Raw genomic sequence first — 17021 nt, 5'->3', positions numbered from 1 at the left:
GGGAAGGATATCGTGAAGCATGGATTCCTGAAGATCTTTCATCCCACAATCAGGACCTGAGAAAATTCCCCAGACTTCCATGTGTTCTAAGCAAGGATGGCTGAGGATGGGGTGAGGACAGGGGATGTTCTTGCCTTTCCTATTAAAACTGGCTTAGTTTCCTCTAAACCCCGTTGTGGGATTTCTTTCTGGAAGGCCTTGGTGTGGGGGGGCGGGGGGGGGGGGTCTTGGTCCCTGCAGTGTCCCAGAAGCCCGCGAGTTGCAGCCTGATGACCCTGGCCTGGCGGGCACCACTCCGAATGGCCGCCCGCTCGCCCACCCTCTTATTAGCTCTTCATTTCCGGAGCCGGTGCTGTCCCAGCCTCCAGGCCTGCGCCAACACAAACAGGCCTCGGGTTTCCATACACTGCCCTGGTTCCAGAGGAACCGGTGCTTTCCTTCCGACTTCCCTCCTCGCCTTCCCCTCGCCACCCACCTCATCCCTTCTCCCCCTGGCGAGCAGTCCCGGCCTCCTCCCTGAGTGGGAGGAAGGATCTCGGAAATGTGCCCGGAGCTGGCAGCCCCAGTGCTTTCCACTTGGAGGAAATGCTGCATTTTTCACCTTTAACCCAGAAAAATATGGTTCTCAGAATGCTTGTTTTTAGCACTGTGAGTTCCCAAAGGAAGAAGAATAGAGAGTGGGAGAGGCTCCCAAGCCCTCTCGGCTCTGACAGCCACCCCCCTGCCCCAGAAGGCCGTGCCTCCTCGGATGGGGAGCGCCCGCAGCAGCCTGCAGAGGCCCAGCTGCTGGGGAAAATAAAGGCAGAGAATTCCAGCTCCGAGTAGAAAGACGATTAATCTTTTAGGAGAGAGGACTGGACAAAGCATTAGCCCCTCCACACTCCCTTCATGGCCTCTTCTAGCTCTGGCCCGGGCTGGCAGCATCCGGTAGCTGCCGCTGAGGACGGGGGTGGGGGTGTGGGCGTGCCCTGCGCCAGCCCAGACCCTTAGCTGATAAGCATGTGCGATCAGTTTCTCAAAGGTCTTAGTGGAAGTGACAGGTTGTCACTCCGGAAGTTCCAGCTTACAGGTGGCTATGTTCGGGCAACGACACGGACTGGCTTCTGGGATAGCCCCCGTGGGGAACTGCACTCTCAGTCTCACGTTCACGTGTTCCATCTTAATGACGGTCCTCCTTTGATGGCGCCCAGAGCGGATGCGCATGGCCTGTTTGGCTTGGCAAGACAAGCTGGCCAGAAAGCCTGGCACCTTGCCCGTGGTCCTTCCATGAGGACACAAGCATGATGCTTCGTTGTGGAACTTTCCTACCCCTTACCCCGACCTGCAGTCAGACAGGACCAGCTCAGTGGCTCCGGGATTCTTCCGCGGCATTCTGCTCTGTCCTCAGGTTAGTTGTCACAGGCAGCACAGTCCCGGGGGTGAGGGGCCAGTGCCCAAGTGTCCGCCTGCCGCTTTCCCATCTGAGCCCCGAGTCTGCCTTCTTCCAAAGTTCTCTTCTCTCAAGGACTCCCGTTTGAATAAATGTGAAAGCAGAAACCAGAGCTATTCCATCAGGGTGGGATTCAGGGACCCCCAGGATGCAATGAGGTCTGGGTTTGAAGTTTTTTTTCCCTTCTCACCTCCGCCTCCTCCTCCACAAATAACCTCCAGAACCCGGGGGAGTTGTTGCAAACTATTTCCAAGCAGCAGCGTGCTCCCCGGGGCCCCGGCCAAGAACTGAAAGCACAGGGCAGGCAGCGGAGAAAGCTCGCTGTCTCTCCTCCTCTTCGTGTCTGCCTTTGCAGAGACGTCTTTGGTCCTAGAAAGGCTCCTGGGAGCACTTGTCTTTTCCTGGAAGGATGTGAGAGGAACACTATGTCTCAGTATTTGGGATGAGGTCGCAGCTTTCTATTTGTCTATCTTTATCTTGCTGACCTGCTCACGCTCCAAGTGGCTTACAGCGGCACGGAAATCTCTAAACACGTGGTGCGACCTCCCCCAGTGTCCCAGCTGCCCACCTCCAAGCAAGAGACCCGCCTGGGGCTATGGCCTCCTTGGACAGCCCAGTTATGGGGCTGCAGCTCCGACTTGGCTGAAAGAGGACTTGGATTGGAATGTCTCTGAGAAGGAAGGCCAGGGGAGCTCAAGAAATTTGCTCAGATATCCTCATTTAGCCACAAAAGTAACAGGCACCGGGCCAGAGGATCAGCTGCAGAAAACCCTGCTAGGCTGCAGGAAAGCAGAGACCAGGTGAAGAGACTAGCAGACCAAGAGAGTGTGGAGGAGAGCGGTATGAGTTCAAGGCTGCCCCGGCTGCGGGCGTCCTGTGTTGTCACTAGCGTCAGCTCCAAAGGGCACCTGGCGGAGTGTGGGCGTGATATGGGGGCACTGTCAGAGCAGAAAATGTACCCGCTGTTTGTCCGAGTCACGTTTCTCCAGCCTCACGAATGAAGGAAGCTGGGGGACAGACTGGTCCAGCCCCTCAGGACTGGGGAGGTAAAATGATTTGCCAAGGGTTGGGAGTCTTCTTTACGGTGACAGGACTGCCTCTGGCCTGGCAGCCCGAAGACCTTGGGGTTTGTTCAGAGGCTTGGGGGCTGTTAGGCTGGAGGGAGGCCAAATGATCTCTTGGGGCCTCACATGCATTGCTTTAGCGCTCACCTTCGCAGAACATGCCAACACACGTTTGCTTCACGAACATTTGCTAAGGATTTCCTCGGTGGGAACCGACCCCTGGATGAGACACGGGTGAGCCTACGAAGGACAGAGAAGACTCAGCTCCTCAGATCCAAGTGTCCCCCAGGGCTGTGGTCTCGTCTGGCACACTCACCGGCCACCTGCTCCTTTGAAGCGGTCAGGAGACTTTCTTCAAGACCCGGTCGGTCCCTCCTGTGAGCGCTCCTGATTCGGCTGCCCATCGTGGATAATCTTCCTATGAACACAAGTCAACTGATGGGTAACCTAATCGTGGGAGTGCCATCCTGTCACATTCACACTCCAGGGAGTGGGATTGTAGCAGCCCGTGCACCAGGGGCGAGCATCTTGGGGGCCATCTTAGAATTCTGCTGGCTAGACCCCATCAGCCCTGACTACCGGGCGGTGCTACCTCCCACACAGCGCTTCACCGGAAACCAGATTTGTTTTCCTAAGACACGTTCATGTCATGTGCTCTCTCAGTAAAGAATGCGCCACAGCCTGCCGCGTCCCTAGACAATGAGTCAAAGGCTCCTAGGATAAAGGGACTTCTATTCCCGGAGGGTATCAAAAGATTTCAAAATCCCTGTTTATAGTTCCTGAAAGTCCTGTTTCCCGTGGGTCCAGGGACTCTTACGAATAACGGAGGGCCCGGGATGGGGTTCAGCTGCTGGTGTGGGTGCCCCGAGGACTGGCTAAATTGAGCCAGGCAGCTGCCTTTTCCGACGGCCACCCTGCATGAGCCCTGAGCAGCCCCCACTCCCGAGCTCCCGCTGGCAGCCCTGTCACCTTAGAGGAAGTACCGTGTAAGCAGAACTCTGCGTTAGGTCAGAATCTTCATTAGTCAGTTGGTATAAAAGACTACATTTTATGGCATAGAAAAGTTGGGGAGCGCTTGAGTATAATGTGCCAATGGTTCCTAGTGTGAAATCTGAGTGTTGTTTTTTAGTTCCCAGCCAAATCAATGCCAGACATCTTTGCCTGGCTTTCGAAGTCATCCATTATTTAATGAAAATATGAATAGTATGAATAAATTACGGACTAAAGGAATTCAATAAGGACTAAGGAATAAGAAATTTAAATAATATTTCCATACGCTAGTGTTACATATCCATGAAAGAACAATGCACATGAATATTCTGATGTGAAAAATGATTTTCAAAATATGTTAAATAAAAGAGGTTTGAAAACAGAATAAACAATATAACCCTTTTATATATGCACGCATATACACGTATATGAAAATGTGTAAATATTTACATATACACATCCACATAGGAAAAATGTCCGAGAGGATAACAGGCAAAGTGTTAAAAATAGCTAATGCTGTATAAGAAGATAGCGATTTTTTTTCCCATTTCCTTTCATTTATTTTCTAGTTTTTCTTCAGTGAGCCAGTAGTAAATATTTATTGTTTTGGCCACTCGAAATTCTACCTCTCTTCTTTTTGGGGGACTCTGTGTGGTTTTTGTAAAAGTGGCCTCTGAACAGAACTTCTGTCCAGCCACATGACCAGCCCATGGACGGACACGTGACACAGGCCAGGCCCACCAGAGTCCTCGCCCATCATGCTGGGAGGCCACTGGAAAAGGCAGTTGCCTGTAACTGTTGGAGGAGCCTGACCCTACGGGCCCAGCTCTCTGGGGTCATCTGACCTGAGAGAAGAAAGTTCTGGATGTAGAGAAGAGATGTGTTAGCCCCAGGTAAAGTGAGGGTCTACAGCCCCGTGTGGCCTGCGCAACTTACCGGGACTCACCTACCCATCAGGTAAATGTCTGAGAGATGCCATAAGGGTTGTCTTCTGGAGAAGCAGATGCGCAATTCGGGGAGGAGAGGTGGGGACAGAAATGGATCGCCTGGTTATGCAAATTGTCACTTGGAAGAATACAGAGAACCTAACCCAGAGAGAAGGAAATCGATTTCCAGACAGGGAGGAGGTGCGGTGGTGGTGGATGGTGGGCAGGAGGAGGGCTCGAACCTGTTGTCACTTCAGTCAAGGCTATTTATCCTTTATCCACTGCTGTCAAAGAGATACGAGGATAAGAGCAAATTTCCTTGAGGAGGAACACAGGGTCACCACGTTCAACAAATACTTGAGGACCTCCGGTGAACAAACCCTCCCTGGCTCACTGGAGAAGGAGCGCCTTGGGCCACCACCTTGTCTGAGGCACAGCAATTCCGTGAGGACCCCCTGTCTTTCCATGGTTGGAGACTATGCCACAGGCGGATCACCTCTCTGTAAAATAACGTAGTTCTTATATCCTGGAAACATGGTAGGCCACGTATTGGCTTTTCAAGGTACGGTTATTTCAGGACTATTTATCAGGCTCTTGGGGTGCATCTGATACTGTGCCTTGCTCTGTGGATGCAGCGCTGAGACGCTCAATTTCTGTGTCGAAGAAAGCGTGAGAACCGTGCTTGGTGAGCGGAGGGGGTGGGGGTGCAGGGAGAGGTGGGGGTGCTGTGCAGAGGTGGGCTGCCTGGAGGGGTGGGGGTGCCACACAGAGGTGGGGTGCAGGGAGAGGTGGGGGTGCCGTGCAGAGGTGGGGTGCAGGGACAGGTGGGGTGCGTGGAGAGGTGGAAGTCCTGGGACACTGGAAGAGACCTCCCTGAGCCAGCAATGCTTTAACTGAGACGTGAGGATGGAGACAGTCACCCAGGTGAAGAAAGGTGGAGTCCAGCATCTGAGCAGGTGGGAACAGGCCCCGTGGTTCATCTTGGCAGGCCTCTTGCCGTGTAACAAACAGCCCTCTGGGTAACTGTGGGCCGTAGCCTAAGGTGCATCTTATCCGTGTCTAAGGCATTTACACCTTTGAGGTGCCGGTCACAAAGAGCCGTTCCTGAGGCTTCTGGAGGGATAGAGTCACATGTAAGAATCTCACACCTATTCTGTTGGGAGCATCACATACACTATGGGAATCCTCACGACAGCTTTGCGAGAAGAGGTTATCAAGACCCACCGGTCAGAGCGGAGGAGATCGAGAGGTTGGTAATTCCCCCAGGGTGGCCCAGGTAGCAGGTGGTGAAACCAGCTGGGAGCCAGATGTGCGCGGCTCAGGCAAGCCAGCCGTCGCCTGGTCTCATGGGAAACCCCGTCCACCGCCACAGGAGAGGAAAGGAGCCACCAACGGCAGAAAATTAGACTCGAGGTTCATTTGTGAAGGGTGTGTGCCATTGGCTGTTGGTAATTGGGCAATCTGGGATTAGGAGGGTGCACGTGTCTTGCACTCTGCTTCTTCAGGGCCTCCTGCCTCTCGAATCGGAATCCGCCCTGAGGACCAGGTGAGTGGGGGGGGGGGGGTGTGTGTGCAAGCACCTGCAGGGATAGGAAGACAGACGGCGGCTGGGGCTCTGGCCTTGGAAGGCTGTCTGCGGCGGGAGACGCGAGGGCCGGCTTCCACAGCAGTGATAAAGCTGGCTGGGGTCACCCGGGAAGCAGATTTGCATCTGAGCTGGGACCTCAGACTCGTTCTCACCTTTCAAAGGTTCAGAGAGAATCTTGAGCAGCCAGGACACTTCAGTTGCACTCATTTTAACTCGATTTCTGCTTCCCAGTTTTTACCAAAATCCTCCTCAAAAGCTTTTCTTGTCTCTTTAATCTGAAACTAATCACTCTGGGATAAAATCATCTCCAATTTAATCCCAAATTAGTTCAAGACATCTCTAGTTACATCAACTTCGCTGGTTCTTAGAGACCGAATAAATACTTTCAATTCAATTTTTCTGTCAGTCGCTCCAGGGGAAGGGCACTGGATCAACTTCATAGGCCATTCAAAACTAACTTTTACACAGCTCTTTTGTAAAGAACTGGGGTTTGTAAACTAACATTTTTAGTGATGTTGAATACATTAAAAACAAGTTCACACATCTCTACTTTTCTTTCCCTAATACGTCGTTCCTCTCTTTTTGACCTTTTCAAAGTCCCTACGGTTGATGGGGCTATATATTTTGGCTCAAGAATTCACCCATCTGGGAACCAAGTTATGCATGGACATCTCCCTGGAGGACAGACCACATGTACACGCTCTCCTAGGGCTTAAACACTAACACGTGTTTCACAACTAATTCAAAATTAGTTCACAGTTTCTTCAGGTTAAATTGTGGCCCATTCATATTTCAGTTGTTACTCTGGGTAAAGCACAGGCTACACAGGACCAAAGACTAATTTCTCCCCCTTATGAAATTCTCAAGATCACTTCATACTTGAAAATTACTGAGGTTTTGCTGAAGCAACGACTGGATTTCCAAATTCGGTAACTTGAGATAAAACTAATTTTGATATATTCCTAGAAGCTCCAGAAATGTTGGTCTTCAAAGGGAAGAAATTAGAAACATACTTTTAAGGACCAGTGTTGTTTTATAATGTTAGAGTCCCACTTTTTGGATATTTTTATGCTAACATTTCTGGTACATAGATTATAGAGTTAGTGGAAGATACAGATGATTATCTCAATGGCATAGCAATGTATTAAAATATTAAAAATGTATAGATAGCCCTATGTTATTGCTTCATAAACCAGTGTAATTCTTATCAGAATTAACAGAAGTATTAAAGCAGAAGGTATTTTTCCTAAGTGCTTAAGACAGGAGGGGAAAAAAAAAAAACAGTAATGCCCAAATTCGTCTGCGTAAGTTGTAAGAAAATATATTTATTCTTTTCCATGACAATACTATGATAAAATTGTTAAATACATGCACGTTTTAAAAACAAACATAAGTAACATCTTTAGAGTTAACAGCCAAGCATACTAGTTTTACATTTAAGGTGTCTTAGTAATAGGTTACTTATATTCTATGTTCTTGATATAACCATGTTCTCCAAAAGATATGGAAACTAAATTCTGAAATTATACGAGGATATAAAATGTTCAAATTTTCCATTCTAACAGCAACATAATCTCCACATTTTCACAAGGCAGAAAATACTTCAGTTGTCATCTCTGTTAAGTGGAGTTGTTTTATTCCATTTTGAACTCGGAATTCTGTGAATCAGACTGAATCACACAAATATACTGCAATCTGTAGCTTGCTTCCTCTACATGAGTATTTAGATGTTTCCTTATATGATTAAGTATGATTTTAGGTACAGATTATCACAAATTATAGCTCGGGTTTTTTGTTGTTGTTGTTTTTAAGTCTGTAGTGGTGACATTTTAAGAAATGAATACAGGAACAGTGTTGGATTGGATTTCTCCCTATCTTTCCGCTACATCTGCACACACCTGACCAAACAAAAATTAGTAAACAGTTACTAGTATTTATTTTAAAAACTGAAAATATTTAACACAGAACCCTTAAAAAAAAAAACACTCACTCTACAAACAACCTTATAAAAAACAAAAAGTTATATCTGTTCACAGTATGTGTATTTTGTAAACAGTAATTCACTACAATGCAATTTTGAAAGTAAAAAAATGGCAATTTCCTAATGTTATGAAGAGGACCTCTGACTTCTGGCCAACTAATGAAAGAGAAGAAAAGGCAACACATTCCTTTAGGATAGTTAAGTTTCTAAGTGACTTTTACCTTTGGACCTGTTTTTAAGGCGGTTCTATCTCAAATTTTGGATGTCTTTCTATCCAGGCCAATCTTTTTCAAGCAACTCTGAATTGAAATGTATGTAAGAAAAAGCCACGCTCCTTTCTGAGAAAATAACAGGAGAAACAAAGCCCATGGTATCTTAGAATACCCACCCTTCCACAACAACAAACCGAACAGGGTTTTTTCTTGTGTGTTGTCTTCAACTATTCATAACATATTCACACTTTCCCAAAGCATTATGTTGGAAGGAAAAAATTAAATAGATGAGTATATCATAAACATCCAAAAAGTTTTGGAATCAAATTGGGGGCAGAATATTTGAAAAATGTCTTATGAAAATCATTAATTACTATTGTTTTTTCTATGCTCAATTACAAAAATACTAATGTTAAACCTAACAGTTTAGCTTGTCCATGTTTCAATGAAAATTTTATATACCACCTAGAAATCTTTCTGAGCTCTTATAATGGAATGCTTAGGAGAAATAGTAAGTTCAGAAATTGAAAGTTACCCCTTTTTAAAATGGAATAATTATGAAGGGAAGTACATTTTAAATGTATAAGGAACTTCAATACATTTAAATAAGCCATTCAACCAGGTATACAAAGTATTTTTGGCTTAAGGACAGCATAAGGTCTATGGTGTTAGTTATTTGGGCTTTTTAAAATTATGACTGGCTACCCAATCTCAGAAGATTTATGTAACACAAATTAATTTTCTTATCAATTAAATATTCACTTCCCCCACCCACATCTTTTAACTTATAGCCATCAAAAAGTACTATGTTATTACTGTTTTGTATTTGGTTAATATTCAATCAGTATAGTTTCCATATTTAAGAGATTTTGAACTTCCTGTTTCTATGGTTCTTCAGCTAGGCACTTGTACATAAAAACATTCAGAAGTTTTCCCTCTTAAAACACTTTTAATTTTCATTAAAATGTTGCAGTTATGCCTTACATAGGTGAATTCTGTCTATAACTTAGACACTTATAATCCAAAATATGAACATTCTTAATAGAGGGAGAAATAAGCACTACCCAGGATTAAAAGCAACAGAAACCTTTCAGAATTCAGTATCACAATTGTAAGAATTTGGATATATTCCAGATCAAATCACATCCCCTGGAATTTTACCACACACGATAAAGCCTGACACATGAACTTAATGTCCTTGATCCTCCATATGGGCATTAAAAATAGCTCATTTGTATTATAACTGGCATGAATATGATCATGTAATAGACAAAAGCTCAAACTGAAAAGAAATAAAAATCTCACGACCGTACTGAAATAAGTTTAAATATTAATAGCCCTGGTACATAATCCATGAAGACATAAATGGAGCAAATTTAAACCAAGTGCTTTCCAATGATATTCTAAGGTCATATCTAAAAGATGCATTTACAGTAAGTTTAGAAAATCTTTTCCTTCTGTGAAAAATTTTCTTCTGGATATAAAAAGTAAGATGGATGGGCACGGTACCATGGAATTTTGTTTTGGCGGGAAGTGCCAGTTTAAAATAAACGCTTTGAAGAAAGAGTTTATCCAGAGAATGAGTGAGTGCTTATATTAATCGGTTAAGCTCACACATCAGTGTAGTGTTGGTTCGCTAGAACACATGCTGGTTGGCACAAACAGGTCCCAAGTTTTGTAGCCATCAAATAAAAAGACACTACGAATACTCATGAGGGAGGGAATAAGATGTAAGGAATAAGACAGTGATGCTTTTGCAGGAGTCTTTCCCAAGTTTTCGTTGAAACTGGAGCTACTTCGCGAGTAGATCTGAATCTTTCAGCCGATAGGCTTAGATCCACACAAGCTAGATCCTGATACATACCACCCTTCAGGAAAACTGCTTATTCTGCACGTTCTGGAAGGGGCCTCGATAAACAATTACTCATTGAACTCCCACTATGTACCTAGTCTTTGTAAATAGTTAATGATCTCACATTTGACTTCTGAGATGCTTAATTTTAGATAAGGAATAAGAAAAAAAAAGACATTTTATAAAAGATATGCAAATTTTTAAATGGTTCGAAACAGATAACAGTAAAAATTACTTTAGCGTAAATAGAAAAAAAAAAAAAAGTCTTATCAGATTATGTGCCTGAGCAGTAGAAAGCTTTAAGCTAACATTTTCTGCATGTCGAATGTTAGGGAGTACTTCAATTTCAAAAGACCGTAAAATTGATTTCAAATTCTTTTTGCACTAACCTAAATCTAGTTATTCAAACACAGAAAGGGCTGTAATGTTCCTAAACGTGGACAACAGAAAACCACTAAGAATTACAGGACTAATAACTTCCAGCAAGAATCCAAGTTGCATCAAGTTTTAACAGTGTGACTTTCACCAGTTTCTGAGAGTGCGACAGTACTGGGTGTCTAAATTCTTCAGACCCACGGGCCATGAAGGTTATGCTGGTATGGAAGACGAGGCTGACACTTCCGCCCTTAACTTGTTCCACGAACGGCTGCTTCTGAGTCTCAGCTGCAGAACAGAGCACCTCTGTCACCTAAGCACATAAACACACAACTATCCAGATACCCAGGGCCACAATCTCAAATCCAGGCTTCTACAGTTCAACACACTGATGACTGCAACTCTACGTGGAGATTAATCCACACAGTCCATAATGTACAAGCTCTAGCTAATGTCAAAATGCTAGCTACGTCTTCTAAGAATATTTTTATGCTAAATGTTGTTTTATGCTAAATGTTGTCCATTTATGTCTAGGAGGGCCACTCACAAGAGAAAGGCAGCCATAACGACCACCAGAATCTCCATTTCTCACAAGGGAAACTTGATCTGAAATTGGCTACTAAGTGAACTGGCTTGTAAGAGATATGAAAATGCGTCCTAATACACAGTACTATTAAACAGACGTGGTGGGGCATAACTGTAGTTCAGGTATGTAGAATGTTCTAAGCAATGACTAGGCCTTAGTTGAGGAAAGAGGGATTTCCCAATTACTCTCCCAGTCAGGAAGGGCTGGAGAGAACAATTCTAGTCTCCCCTGCCCCAGGCAGAGGCGCTACCATGACTGGACAGAGCAGGACCCCTACGAAACTGCTTTTCACACTGGAGCATGGTCCCAGCATTGACGGACAGTGCACATTTACCAGGGTCTCCAGTGCCACAAACAACTGGATGTGTGACAAAGGGCATCTTCTCTCTCCACCCCTCCCCTCTCTCTCCCCGTGTTGAGGCCACCCCCATATGCCCAGGTTGGGGGGTTGGGAGTGGGTGGGAGGTAATAACTTAGGATTTACACAGTGGGCCTGGCTGTCTTCAATTCCGTGGGAAAAGGCAAGGAACCTTTGGCCTGACACCTACACCACATACTCCGAAGCACACGGCAACTTATCAGGAGCCTACCCACACTAACAGTGTTACCCTGCTTCCCATTAACCTAGTGATCACTGTGTATGGAACCCCAGAGGCAGGGGAGAGCAGAGCCGAGCAGCTCTCTGAACCTTTTTCATGCAGGAAAAGTACTGAAGTCTCGGACAAGGTGAAAGGACTCAAGAGCCCAGTGATATTCCCCGTCAGCTGAACAAATGAGTCGGTGTATAGGTTGGAAAGGGCATCGGATCCACATGGCCACGGCTGCAATGCATAATGCATATATACTGATGACACAGATCAATTTCTGCTGGCCTGCCTTTTCCCATTCTCGGTGTGGTGTAGTTCACACCAAAAAAATGTCTACCTTAGCCAACACGTATGCTACCCTAAGGAGATGAAGTGCAGGATCCATTTGGTTTCAGGGGGGAACGAGGCATGAGTTGCGGGCAGCAGGGGCGCGGTAATGACCAGCCACGGCGGGAAACGAAGGCAGCCCCAGGTCTGAGTGTCTGGGGTGTAAGCTGAGGAAAGGAGCCCAAGAAGATAAAGAAGAAGAGAAAACTGTTAGCGATGGCTCTGGCTTGATAGATTTTTCACTGTTGAAAATCCCAAGGAGCTATGACATGGTTTTAATATACTGTGTGTGTGTATAATTAGTTCTAGTTCATCCCACGTGTCCATATAACATGAAGCTCAAGAATTTAGCTGAACTCTAGCAATTAGAGCCAGGATTCATAGAGTACCCAAATGGATTTTGCTCCTTGTCACCCTGTGGCTTTTTTCCATGACATGGTTTTTATAAAAGAAACATTAGGAGCTAGGAAAAAAGACAACTGATCCATTATATGCAAATACATCACAGAACCTCGGATGATAAAAAAGAAAAAACCAGGCACATTTTGATGTATTCAGAGATTTCCATTTTTCAGGTACTTTGCCTTAACTGTCAAAAGACAAAATACACAAGACAACGTGGGCGTGAGGGAAACAGAAGATACACTTTTGAGTTTTTCATTCTGACCACATTCGTCCTAGACATCACTTATGAAGACCAAAGGGGGCAGAGGATGCTGAGAAGACACACAATCACGGGCAGCTCACAAAGAAAATGCTGTGCCCTTAATGCAGGCGTGCCCACGGATTCAAACTGACTTTGTGACAGTTCATACAAAATAGCCCTTGAGTAACTGTTCCTACAGGAAGCATTATCTTTTTAGTTTTAGATTTAAAACTTTGAGGACTGGATCAAACAGTCTGGACTCACAATCATTTCAGAGGCAGAACCTGCCTAAATGCCTGATCAGGAGGAACGTTTGCTACGAGGTGTCCTGGGTCATCACCGCCTGGGTGCGTGGGGCTCCGTGGCACAACCTTCTCAGGAGAAAGTGACACCGATCAGGGCTGCACGAGAATAGCTGACACAGCGAGACTGCCCAGTAGTCACCTCAAACAGGAAACCCCTGGAATCCTGTGTTTATCAGTAATACTGAATTTGCTCATGCTTACAAAACGGGCACCGTGTCACACGCAAAAAAACAGATGTTTAGAAAAACTTAGATCTGCAGTCTCAGAAATTTCAATTTTAAGTATTAGGGCAACCAACTGCAACAAGGGAAGTCAGCATGCAAGCTACAAAATAAGGGACAGGTTTGTAAACCCTCCCAAAGCAAGAGAACACGATTCTCATTTGGGCTGGTCAGTGTCACGCTCATTTTCAACGTTTGTACCCCTGAGAAAACTGTTTGATAACCATTATACAGTAGGCACGGAAATCAGTATACTTTATCAAACAAAACACTAAGTAGCTGTTGCTACGTTAAAAATCATATTAATTTTTCGTAAATGCTGTGGATAGAGGAGAATGATGTTAACCATTTTGAAATCTGTGCTTGGTTTTCATCTAAATGGAGCAAGTGTCAGGCAAATAAACATCATCTGTTACTTTGACATTTTTCTCCTGTGCCTGTAAATCTGCTTGCAATTCCATAAAGTATCCGTATGAGAAAACCACTGACAGAACAGAACGCGCTGCTGTGGGAGTTGTTTTGCATGTGTGGGACCGGACAGGATTAGCCGTGAAGTGCTCCCCAAAGGTGGAGCACGAGAGATTCTTTGGCTCTAATCACAGATAGCTCCGAAACTTGAGTTGCATGGTCTGGATTTCTGAGTTACCCTACTTGGGCCATGAGACTACGTTAAGAGCACATTAACACTTGGAGTGTAACTTGCGCAGTGAGGTCCACCTTGCTAACAACGCTTCACAGGATCCCTCCAAGATGCCCCGTGCTGGCACGGCAGCACCAGCAGTGAGAGCTTACTGAGATGGCAGACTGAAGTGACAGAGTGACACTGTTAGTCATTCGGTTTGTTCTGGAAGAAGTTTGTAAAGGACCACCCTCCTCCATTCGATTTAGGAGAGTCTTCATCTTTAGGAGGAATCAAAAATTGTCGGGAGTTAATGGAGCAGGGACTTCCAAAAGAGACAATTTCACTGTTGCTGTCTGTGGATCTGGGAGAGTCTGGAGATACTAAGTTCCAAGCATTTACATTGGCCTGAGGTCTGTAACCTGCAGTTTTATCTAAGTCAGCGTCTGCAGCCAGGTCTTCTACGGTAGAAGTGATGGGGAGGTGCATTTGTGGCTTATAGCCTGCCCCCCCGACGGGGTCGCTCTCTTGTTCCTCTTCTGGTTTTGCCTGAGGCTGATACATGGACTGGACATCGATGTAAATGACTTGTGAGGTCCCTCCGGCTTCATCCACTCCCGGGTTCGGTATTTCTTCCTCGATGACTGGCGGACAATAGGACACAACCACGTGGTTCTCGGGTTCTGCATCAGAGCTCTCTTCTGGGCGCTCGGCTATGGGAGAAATTATTTCTGTATCTTCTATTTTAGGAACTGCTGATCGAGTTTCCAGAACTTCAACATTATTTGGGGTACAAGGATTCATTTCTAATGTTTTGAGAGCGCTGTTTCCCTAGAAATAGATTATGAAACAATGATTAAGAATAGCACTAAAAGCTGCCACAATGCCCTTCCTACAAAAAGGGGCGTTACTGGAGGGATTTTTTTCACAGCTGTTTATACAAATTTGTCTCTACTATTCTGTAGTACCTGCTAGAACAAAGTTACTTTTTTACATATCAATATGTTCCCTGCTATTAATAGCAATGGAAAAAAGAGCATGGTAAAAACAAGTTAAAATTAATAATTTCAGAAGTTCAGCAGATGTTAAAGCACTGCTCTTTCGCTTGATACATTTGACGTTGAATGATATTTGCACATTAAAAGCTTTTCACAAAAGACTGAAAAGAGGAGGCCAGGACTTCAAAGAGAAACGTAAGAAAATAAAGGGTTACCTCACAGACACTCTTCTGAAACTGTAAAGCTTTACAATTTTCTGGATTTGGAATGTCAGGGTAGAAGGTTTCTTTAATCCTTTAAATAAAGATGATTAAGTACATTTAATAATTGAGATGATCAATTAGACAACAAATAAGTTAGTAAATCACTAGGTTTACTTGGACATTTTATATGATGCTTTAATGAACTTCTGAGATAAAAATGTAAGATCCTTTTTCATGTGATCATTCATGAACCTTTCTGTACAATGCACTGAGAGGTTCCTATTTGAAACAGACAAGCGGTACTTCTATTTTAGAACGACGGCATCTTCTGAAAATAGAAAGCAATGAATTGAAATGGTGACTGTACTCCCAAATCATAAGTGAAACAGAGGACCTGCTCATCTACTCAAACGTCCACAGTGCGAACTAGATTAAGCAGGGCCCATTACTGTGGGAACATATTTGCATCAGGCAGTTCTCCACTGCTCATAACAGGTTCTGGACTATTAGGGGAAAGGGCTATTAATGTTGAGCAAAAACTAAATGCAAACATAAAGGGTATTTTCTCAGTGCCATATTACATTTATAGCTGTTAAAAGGAAGTTTAGTATTTGAAATTCCTGCAAGAAAAAACAAAACAACTTTGTTAAATGTTAAGTATGAAATGTTCTAGCTTGTAAACTCTCTCATGTTGGGGCGCCTGGGTGGCTCAGTCGGTTAAGCGTCCGACTTCGGCTCAGGTTATGATCTCACGGTCCGTGGGTTCGAGCCCCGCGTCGGGCTCTGTGCTGACCGCTCAGAGCCTGGAGCCTGCTTCGGATTCTGGGTCTCCCTCTCTCTCTGACCCTCCCCCATTCATGCTCTGTCTCTCTCTCTCAAAAATAAATAAACGTTAAAAAAAATAAAAAAAAATAAACTCTCTCATGTTATCTTTTGTATTAAAGTCATTTTTAAAATGTGATTTTTGGTAATGAAAATATGGTTACCAAAACAGGGTATTCTATAGTTCTAAACTATTACTATGCTAATTTATAAACCGAGATTAGAATACATTCTCTTCTCTGTCACGAATGATGGCATTTTTAATGCCAGTGAGGGCTGTCTATGCCTGAACACAGCCATCTGTCCCAAGCCCCGCCCAGGACAGTGCCTGCCAGTTGACCATGATGTACTCTCTCACACGGAGTCCCAGCTTACCACCTCGCCTCACCTCCTGCCTCTCAAGCTTCACCCAGACACACAGTTCCTCTCACTTTCTCCAGATGACCAAGCTCTTTCCAATGTCTGGGCCCGCACAGGAGCTCTTCTCTCTCCCTGGAAAACTCTCTCCTCTCCTTACACTTTGGGACCCCACTCAAATGCAACTCCCATAGGGAAGCCTTGGTTGGCATCTCTAGTGACGTGGTTCCTGTTATTCCCCTCCTGAGGCCCAGTGACTTTCCTAGTACCCACTCATACTTTGTAAGTGTGCATTTACTGGATGATTATGTGTTTAATGTCCACCTTTCCCTACTACGATAGAAGTCTATAAGGATCACGCTTATTTAGTTCACCTCTGTCTCACTCTTCACATGGGAGAGGTCATTCATATTTGTTGAATAATGAATAAATGATGGTAGTTTCTAAACAGGTCATCAGGACAAATGGGATCCTAATCATTAATCTTGCATAGAGGTACCGCCCTATTTATGCCTGTAAATATTTTTTAGTATATCTGCTCTTACTTAGAATTATTAGTAAATACAGCAGGAAAAAATTTACCTTTCACTTGACTAAAAACCTTTAAATAACATGCCATGTTCTTGCTTACTATTAAATCCAACATTGATTCTGACTAAATCCACATTTACTGACTAGTTGCAGCCAAGTACTTCTCCGTTAACACATAAACTAAACAATCATGCTCTTAAGAACACAACAGCAAGAGTAAATGCAGGTACCATTACCATTCTCGTTTCCGATAGCAAAGAATGCTCGTTACCACTCCCACAATGACCGCCACCGCCACTGGGATGAGGATGGCAATAATTAATCCCACAGCTAAAAAGAGAATATTGGATATATTCACATCACTATTTTTAGCATGAAGTATAGAATAAATTCCTATCAGAA

At 44.5% G+C, this 17021-nt stretch overlaps 1 protein-coding gene across 1 annotated transcript in view; it reads right to left on the bottom strand.

The window, feature by feature from the left end:
* Positions 1 to 7302: 7302 nt before the first annotated feature.
* Positions 7303 to 17021, bottom strand: part of LIFR (LIF receptor subunit alpha) — a 78553-nt gene continuing 68834 nt past the window's right edge. The window contains exons 18-20 of the mRNA XM_049648135.1: positions 16856 to 16949; positions 14922 to 15000; positions 7303 to 14539 (exon numbers count right to left, since the gene is read on the bottom strand). Of these exons, the coding sequence (XP_049504092.1) occupies positions 13916 to 14539; positions 14922 to 15000; positions 16856 to 16949 (797 nt within the window). The 3' untranslated portion in view covers positions 7303 to 13915. The remainder of the gene's footprint in view (positions 14540 to 14921; positions 15001 to 16855; positions 16950 to 17021) is intronic.

Source organism: Panthera uncia (genome assembly GCF_023721935.1).
Source record: "Panthera uncia isolate 11264 chromosome A1 unlocalized genomic scaffold, Puncia_PCG_1.0 HiC_scaffold_17, whole genome shotgun sequence".
Lineage (NCBI taxonomy): Eukaryota > Metazoa > Chordata > Mammalia > Carnivora > Felidae > Panthera > Panthera uncia.
The sequence above is the reverse complement of the archived record's forward strand: the minus strand, read 5'-3'. Positions and strand labels throughout refer to the sequence as shown.